Source organism: Glycine max, chromosome 10, assembly GCF_000004515.6.
Source record: "Glycine max cultivar Williams 82 chromosome 10, Glycine_max_v4.0, whole genome shotgun sequence".
Taxonomy (NCBI): domain Eukaryota; kingdom Viridiplantae; phylum Streptophyta; class Magnoliopsida; order Fabales; family Fabaceae; genus Glycine; species Glycine max.
In genome coordinates this window covers 40356364-40365336 of record NC_038246.2, presented here as the reverse complement: position 1 = coordinate 40365336, position 8973 = coordinate 40356364, and the positions used below count along the sequence as shown (strand labels likewise).

Here is an 8973-nt window from a genome sequence, read left to right as displayed (position 1 = left end):
TATTTGATAAGATATAGTAATAATTAATTTGATTGGTATATTCGTATAGGGTTATCATGAGGGGAAAAAAATTAAAATACCAGCCATAGAATTTATGATCATGCTATATAAGCTAGATGTTCCTCTAACATGTTTTTAATTTGTGTGAATTAGAAATCTAGCATGTTGAATCGACATATATACTTTTCATAGAGGAAAAGAAAAAAAAAAGAGAAATTGTTTTTTTTTATGAGTTGAAGACATTAATATATATGATATTTGGTGTGACATGAAAAAAGAGAAAGATGGGAAGAAAAATGAGGTGAAAATGAGATAAAAAAAAACTGAATATATGTTAATAATAATAACTTATGTTCTTGATAAAAAAAAATATAACCTATGTGAGTAGAGAAATCATTAATGCAATGGTACAAAATTGTGTAATTTTAATTAATTTTTTATAGATACGCCATTAAATCTTTCATAAGGGTCCTAATAATTATTATTTTTAAGACATTAGTTAAAAAATCAATAAATAAAAAGATATTAATAGGAGCGCATTAGAAGTCACAATATGCAGTTAAAAAACCTAATACCCTAAAGATAATAATTAAAATTTTCATTTTGATAAATATAAAAAATATATTAATATATCATGTGAAGATGAATCCTGATCACGTTGTCTCTATCATGTAATAATTTCTTGTGTTAGCGGACTAATGCTTAATTATTTGAAAACAATTATTTTTTTTTTAGAAAATTCTTTGAAGAAACGTATAAATTAAATACTTACTTTTTCAGAATAAACTAATTTAAGACGCACTGGACTCTACATTATGCATTCACATAAATTCGGATACACCTACGTCGTCGATCTAGGCGATGAAATTGAAAAGTAGGGCTGCCCCCCACGTGGAAAAACCAAAAGGTTAAAAGCACACATTTCTCCACCAATTGAGTGCTATTTAATTTGTCAGAGTTTAAAAAAAGGTTAAGCAAAGGAATGGAGAGACTGTGAAGGAAAGCAAGCTATAGCTATCGAGGGAGGGAAGGTGTGCTTCAAGGGAAATATTAATGGCAAAGTGTATGGTGGCAGATACACATTGAAGAAGTGCAATAAAAGGTGGATTGTTTCAGTTGGGTAGGTCTGAGTTTTTATAATGCTTTCATTAAGTTTTCAACTTTGAAATCAATCTAGCGAATTCAAATCACCCTATTCCTCTCTAACCTCACAAACTCTCTCCTTTGGTTCAAGGTTTTTTGTGCAATCACAATTCACAAACAACACCAGAAATTAATCTCCAAACTGCATGTGTGGTGCTTCATCATCATGCACCATCAGCACATAAATCTAAAGCAGGCAATCATGATCTTGATGCTGAAGGTTCAAAAGGGTCTCTGAGCTGCAGCAGCTTAATTGATCTCAACTACTCCCCTTCTCACCATTAATACTATTAAATAGAGAGAGATAGCTAGGGAGAGTCTTCCTTCCTTTCTTTTTTCTCTTAACAAGTCACTTTCCAACTTTCTTTTCTCGGTTTAGTGTTTGGGCATGGAAATAACCATGAAAGTCAGATTTTCTTTGTGCTATTTGCTTTGCTAGTAATGGCTTCCTAGCCTTATTACGTTTTTGTTTTTGCCCATTTTCTTTCTTGGCGCTGAAAGAGATATGGGTATTATTATTGGGAGAAAGAGAAGGTGCTCCTGTTCAGCTCCTCGTGAGGACCATCATCTTCTCCTTCTCACTTTCTTTGTTGCCATACTTCTACAAAAGGCTGTGGTTGAATCCACGACGCTAAATTACACGAGGCATAGGCAAACCAGTACCCTTAGACTTGAAAGGATTAGTAAGCACTTGAACAAGATCAATAAGCCTCATGTGCTCACCATAGAGGTAACATTATTACTATTAATATTATTTATGTACTATAGTTTTCATTGTACGTTGATCAGTGGTTGAGATTTTAATGGCCACATAAATGTTGGTTTTTGCCCTTCTTTATTATATGTAACAGTAAGTATTCTTTTGTATTGCAGAGTCCAGATGGAGATCTTATAGATTGTATTCACAAAAGAAAACAACTGGCTTTAGATCACCCCCTTTTAAAGAATCACAAGATCCAGGTATATATATACATGTACATACAACAACCTAATTATTTTCACAACGTACCTCTTTGCTTTCCTTGCACTTTACTCATGGCCCAAAAAAATGTTGTTTGGTTTTTCTTTAAGTTTTGTATTATTTGATGGATGTAATAGAAAATGCCAACGGAGATGCCAAAAGGGATGAAAGTGAAGAAAGAAGAGAATGATAATAGTACTAGTGAGGTGGCATGGCAAATGTGGCACCTAAATGGGACACGGTGTCCTAAGGGAACGGTTCCCATACGGCGGAGCACAGTGCATGACGTGATGAGAGCAAAGTCTTTGTATGACTTTGGCAAGAAACGGTCACGAGTTGATTCCCTCTCTCGCCGCCACGATGCACCCGATATTCTCAGCGGCAATGGCCATGAGGTGCGTGCGTACCTATAACATTGGATAGATATACTTCAAAGTTCAAATACACTATTGCACCTTCCCAATGAATATAATGTTTTATTTTTCAAGCGACAATGAATATAATGCTAATGGCTAGGTATACACACACAAATTAACTACAGCTGCAGGCACGTTGTCAATAATCAATTTCTGGCTACAGATGAAATTATGAAGAAAAAAAAATTCTGCCTCTATGGGTTGACTAATGGCTGCTACTACGTATACATACCACAACCCATTGCTTTCAAGCTTAATTCCAAATATATAAATAAATGCTGCATCAATTGTTTATATAAAATCTTTTTTTATTCATGGGAAATTCGACTACATATATATGTAAAATTTGTAGTTTGTACCCCTTAGTGTTGGAATTCTTTATATATATATATATATATATATATATATATATATATATATATATATATATATATGTCTGTCTGTCTTAAAGTCTGTATCATCTATTCTCTATTATCAATGAAGAGAATGATCCAAAATACAGTAGTACTTTGTTTTATAATATAATTTTTATCTGTAAAGCTTACCTATTACTACAATCTTACAGTGAAGTACTGTACTAATATACCATATTAATCAGGGATACGATTTTTTACATGATTTTCCCCATGAAGGTATTTTTGGGAATAAAAGATTAACAGATAATGATAAACCATATGTGCAAAGGTCGAAATGATATAATTTTTTACTCTACGAAAATGTAACTTTCAGAAATAGATCTAGCAGATGTTGCTTGCTGTTTGACGTACAACACCGAATCCTTTTAAATATTACTTAATTTTAAGATTGAAAGCCTATCAAGATTGCTTCGTTTGTACTTCAACCTATGTTCTCTTTCTCGTACAATAATTCATTAATTCTCAACCTTAATTAGGATTTTAAAAAGAAAGGTTTTGTCATTAGAATTAGTAATTGTTGTTTTTAATGTAAGGAGACTTTGATTTTCTCTATTAATTATAAATTTGCGGTATGCAGCATGCGATCGCATATACGGGGTCATCGCAAGAGATGTACGGGGCAAAGGCAACAATAAACGTATGGGATCCATCAATTCAAGTAATCAACGAGTTTAGTCTATCACAACTTTGGATCCTTTCAGGATCCTTCGATGGCACTGATCTTAATAGCATCGAAGCTGGATGGCAGGTACTCCTTCCAATTTCAACACTCTTTCAAGTTGATCCCTTCTCTATTATACTATCGTCATGATGATATATAATAATACAAGTTGACAAAAAAATATTTAATTCATTGTTAACTTTAGAAAGGGGATGAGTTCCCATAAAACATAATTAGATATTGCAAGACAGCGAGTTTCAATCTCCATTCACGTAGCCACACTTATTATTATTATTTAAACTTCATTTTCATGTTGGTTCCTTGAAGTAACCGAACATGTCACAAATTAATTAGAATGCATGTGATACACGGCACATTACATTGCACCGAATGTGCATGCGTGTAGGAACATAAATACTAATTTTATCAAATAGTCTCTGAAGCTTTGATCATTCTACTAGTCAGGTTAGTCCGGAGCTCTATGGTGACAACAGACCCAGATTGTTCACTTATTGGACGGTTAGTACTTTTTTATTTTTCCTCCGTCTCGTAAATATATATTCTTTTGTTTCTCTTACAACATAAGCATCAACAAGAAGAAATGCAATATTTTCATTTTTTGAACTTGAATCTTCTCATAATGTTCAGTAACATAACATGGTTATTTTAGGGAGAGCAAGACAATATTTTTAATCAAATTTAATTAATGAGTCATAAAGTATTACTATAGATCCTCACTAAAAAAAACTTGCAATTTATAATGTCGTAAAATGTAATTTTAACAGTTAAAAACTGATTTTGACATATTTTAAAATAGTTGTCAAAATCTGATTTTGACATATTTTAAACAATTGCTAGTATTATTGTCAGAAAAGTCTCAACATTTCCTAGCAGTTAATAATCACCACAAAAACATTTAAACAGCGGCACAATATATTCTATTATACTAAATTTAAAAGAACGATCTCTATAAAAAAAACACCATATTAAAAGACAAAAGAAAAAATTCCAAATTGCAAAATGCTAAGAGTCAAGAAGTGTGAATAAAATCAGAAAGTAAGACCTCAAAGATGTCAATGTCAAAAAAACTTAACTTTCACCATTACCCAGCACATATAATATACATCTCCTGTTCCTTTATTAGTAATACAATATCCTAGATCCATTTTTTTTGGGTAGAGGATGAAACAAAACTAAAGAACAAACAAAGAATCCCGAAGACAAGCTTCCAAAACTACAGGCGGAGGTTGCTGCCACTCCCTAACCAGAACGTGATTGCAGAAGCACCATTTGGCTAAAATGTCTGCAACAGAATTGGCATCCCTGGAAATGCAGCTGATGGAGACCTTCCAGTAGGAGCCCACGTATATCTCTAATTACCTCTCTGTGTCTATGAAAATTGATACTGTACTCTCATCAATCAAAATATCTACAACAGATTGACAATCTGTTTCACAAATAATGGATTTAACTCCACAATTCCAACAAATTTTCAACACTGGAGACTTTATTCCCTACTATATCAAAAGGAATTACTTTACTAGTTTTGCTATTTTTCTTTAGTTAATTTTCATATTAGCTACATCTGAAAATCAGCTAAAGCAAAATAGTAAAACTAGTAATTAAATAATGACTTGTGCATTAATTAGTCTAGCCGGCCGGTAACAATTCAAGACACGTCAAAGATTGGCTTTAGGAACTTATTATGACCTACTTAACCTTCAGTTGACATGAATTATTTGGGTTGTAACTTGGGACTGATTTTTGACAAACAAAAAGCATAGATGTAGTTAAAAATAGTAAATGGTTTTAGGTGCTGTGAATTAATACACTACATTATGAAAATTATTTTTTGGGAAGTTAGGAGGTTTATCGGAGAAAAATGGATATATGGAGAACCATATATTTACCAAGAAAAAAAAAACTATAACTTGATAGAGAAAAATGTAGTAGAAGAATTTCAATCTTTTACATAATAAACCAATTTATGGTCTCCTAATCCAGCAGATAGCTTTGCTCGAGGGTGAAATCAGTCAGTACAACTATCCATTGATGCCAAATCCATTATGCTGCTACTGTTCATTTTTTTAACGTACTAGTGGTAAAGAAGAGAACATTTAAATTCAGTTCTAATTATGTAGCTACAATTAATACACAGCTGCTTGGGGTATTCATGAACGTGTTTATATATTCTTATTCTTATTTGATCTAAAATTTTGACAAAAATCATTTATTTGAATCCAAATTTAATCTATAAATTAAATAAGACTGGGTTTGCTTAATTTGTTTTATAGTATATATTTCAAAATAAATAATTTTTGTATTAATATAATATCATGTTATGTAAAATAATATCCATTAAGTTAATTTTTGTTTTACAGAAAAATATCCATTAAGTTAATAAATCTTATTATTACTGTATAATTGTTAAAAAACATATAAAACACTTAGTCAAGGTGAGACGACATGAAATATAATCTCAACTCTTCTTCGAAATAATTTAAGTTTAATTTTTAAAACTCAAAAGTCAGTGATTAAAGTTAGTCTGGGACTTTGAGTAGGGCTACAGTGAAACAGAAGTGCAATTAAGTTGCAGAAGTGCAATCCTTTATAAATATCTGAAGGTTTTTCTTTTGGCAATGCAGAGTGACTCGTATCGGGCAACCGGTTGTTACAACCTTCTTTGTGCTGGCTTTATTCAAACGAATAGCAGAATAGCCATTGGAGCTGCCATTTCTCCTGTCTCTTCTTATGATGGCAACCAATATGACATCACAATCCTCATTTGGAAGGTCAGTATTGCTTCCACGCACATACAAATTCATGACTGTGCATTTCATACATCTCAAAGTCAAATAAAGGATTTAATACAAGAATTTAATGACCATGTACATGCCAGAGTCATATAAAGGAATATTTTTTTATTAGTTGACAGTATATATCCGTCAGTATGTAAACCTATTTTTCTTTCAATATAAAAATGCTTCGCATGAAAATATTTTTTTTTGACAATTTGTTGTTGTGAATATGAATTAGGATCCAAAAGTGGGGAATTGGTGGATGAGTTTTGGCGACAACACATTGGTAGGGTATTGGCCCGCAGAGTTATTCACACACTTAGCAGACCACGCCACGATGGTGGAGTGGGGAGGAGAGGTGGTAAATTCCCGGACCAACGGCCAACACACCTTTACCCAAATGGGCTCTGGACACTTCGCCGAGGATGGTTTCGGAAAAGCAAGCTACTTCCGGAACCTTCAGATCGTAGACACGGATAACAGTTTGAGTTCTGTGCAGAGCATCTCAACCTTGGCCGAAAACACTAACTGTTACGACATCAAGAGCTACTACAGCAACGAATGGGGCACTTACTTCTACTATGGTGGGCCTGGGAACAATCCTCAGTGCCCCTGATTATAAACTATATACAACGTATATATATCAATGTACTTCAGTTTCAAACAATCCTTCTACTCTAAATGTTTCATTCTTTCATTGTACGTAATTATAGAATTAATATTGTGCTATATATTTCCATTCTTGTTTCTACCACTTCCACTGTTTTGTTTGTTTCGATCGATGAAAGGGCCGGAAAAGGAAATTTTGAGTTGTAGTCAACAATAAATAAGGAATTTGCATATATATGAATGCAAAAAAACACGATTGGAAATGGCTAGTTTTGACCGGCTAAATATGATGTCTGAAATTTTACGCATATCTATTTCTTTTTATTCTCATAATTTTTTTCTTAAGAGAGAGTGATAATATACAAACTTTTTAGTTCAGATGCATTAGTATTATATACCAAAAAATTTAGAAAAAACCCCAATAATTTTTTGTGCAAAAAAAATTGTATTATACACCAAAATTTTTAGAAAAAAAAACCCAATAATTTTTTTGTTCACTTAAATTTAATTATTTAAGGAATATTGTATTGGACGAAGAATGCTTCTTTTGAATCTTCTTCTGGGTAAAATTTACATGTGAGTCACGAATAGAGTGTGTGATTAACATTATTTGTAGATCATGGCACACCTACTGGTAACATGTGAAACGGTAGCAACAAAGTATGGATGAAATTTGTCTTTATTTAATGAATATCATTTATTAATTAGTGAAACTTATACAATTTTTTCAAGTATTAAAAAGATTGTTAAAAAGAATATATTGAGAAATTAATAGGTTATTAAAACACGTCTATACATTCACGTGTTTTTTTCTTTTTTCCTGCACTTTTGAAATTGCTTCCAGCATTTTCCATTAACAATTCAGGAAATGCATAAAGCAATTTGCTGATCGACTACCGTCAGTGAGATTGAGAGCTCGCGGAATGGACCAGTCCCTTATCGTAGGGAGTAGTCCTGTTTTCAATATCAATGGAGAAGAAAATACCCATTAACAAGTTTGTTGAATTTTCATCATTTCTTATATTAATTTAACACAGCATTCTCTTGAACATCACTCTACGTGTATGTATATATATATATATATATATATATATATATATGTGTTATGCAAAATTTATTATTAAATTAAATTTTTTTTATAACATTTTAAATTAATCTAATCTTTTACTTCACTAACATATTCCTTGGAATACATGAAAATAAAAATTTATTTAATTATATTCTTATTAATTATTAGTTTAAATACATATTAGTTGAGGCCTTGAGGATAAGTGTATCTTATGGAGTAACAACTGTAGACTCAAAAGTTAGGATATCATATCCTAGAGATTATTTATATTTTTAAATAATCTAAATCGTATAAACTAAATAATTTGGAGTTTTTATCTTGAGTTGGAGATTATTTGTGTTTACAATCAAGAAAATAAAAAAAACAAAGACAAGCAACAGATAAAAGATATGTATGAATAAGAGTGACTTAATTATGATTTTACATGTATCATTTTTCCTAATTCATATTTTAATTAAGAATTCCTAGTTGCCTATTAACTATCTTATCTATTATTTTAATTATTAGCATATGGTCAAGGTATGAGAATACTCTTCCCCTAAATCAATCTTACATTGTTCATATCAGATTTAACTTAAGGTTAAGAATGAATAACAGATAAGTTTGTAAAAAGGAGATTCATGTTGTCACTTGATCATGCAAGCTTTATGAACTCTATCATTCTATAAGTCAATTAATTATGAGAAGATAGTAAAAAATACACAATTAACTAATAATTAATTAAAGTGACCAATTCTAATGTAGAAGTGAAAATGATAGAAGGATACAATTAATTGAATAACATCGAAGAACTTTATTAAAAATAAGAATTAGAATACATGGATACAACTACATCACAATCCAAGTTCTAAGAGGTTTAACCAACCATAGCCATAGAATAACTAAACAATATACAATATT

General features: G+C 31.4%; 1 protein-coding gene across 2 annotated transcripts; it reads left to right on the top strand.

Moving 5' to 3' along the window:
• The first annotated feature begins 785 nt into the window (after positions 1 to 785).
• On the top strand, positions 786 to 7285 carry LOC102664931 (uncharacterized). 2 transcript variants are annotated; one of them, XM_014763229.3, is made up of 8 exons: positions 786 to 1120; positions 1235 to 1873; positions 2017 to 2103; positions 2242 to 2499; positions 3514 to 3684; positions 4063 to 4116; positions 6243 to 6389; positions 6634 to 7285. In XM_014763229.3, the coding sequence occupies exons 2-8, from the start codon at positions 1649 to 1651 to the stop codon at positions 7009 to 7011; spliced, it is 1320 nt and encodes a 439-aa protein (XP_014618715.1). In that variant the 5' UTR covers positions 786 to 1120; positions 1235 to 1648; the 3' UTR covers positions 7012 to 7285. The 2 variants fall into 2 exon arrangements, with proteins under 2 accessions (XP_014618715.1, XP_040861704.1); XM_041005770.1 differs by having other exon boundaries at positions 786 to 1873.
• Positions 7286 to 8973: the final 1688 nt, after the last annotated feature.

Bases quoted from the DNA above. Each gene is read 5' to 3' on its own strand.
- LOC102664931 (XM_014763229.3), top strand. From the start codon at position 1,649: ATGGGTATTATTATTGGGAGAAAGAGAAGGTGCTCCTGTTCAGCTCCT. The intron at 2,500-3,513 runs GTGCGTGCGTAC...TGCGGTATGCAG, and splicing joins TCAGCGGCAATGGCCATGAG to CATGCGATCGCATATACGGG. The intron at 6,390-6,633 runs GTCAGTATTGCT...AATATGAATTAG, and splicing joins TCACAATCCTCATTTGGAAG to GATCCAAAAGTGGGGAATTG.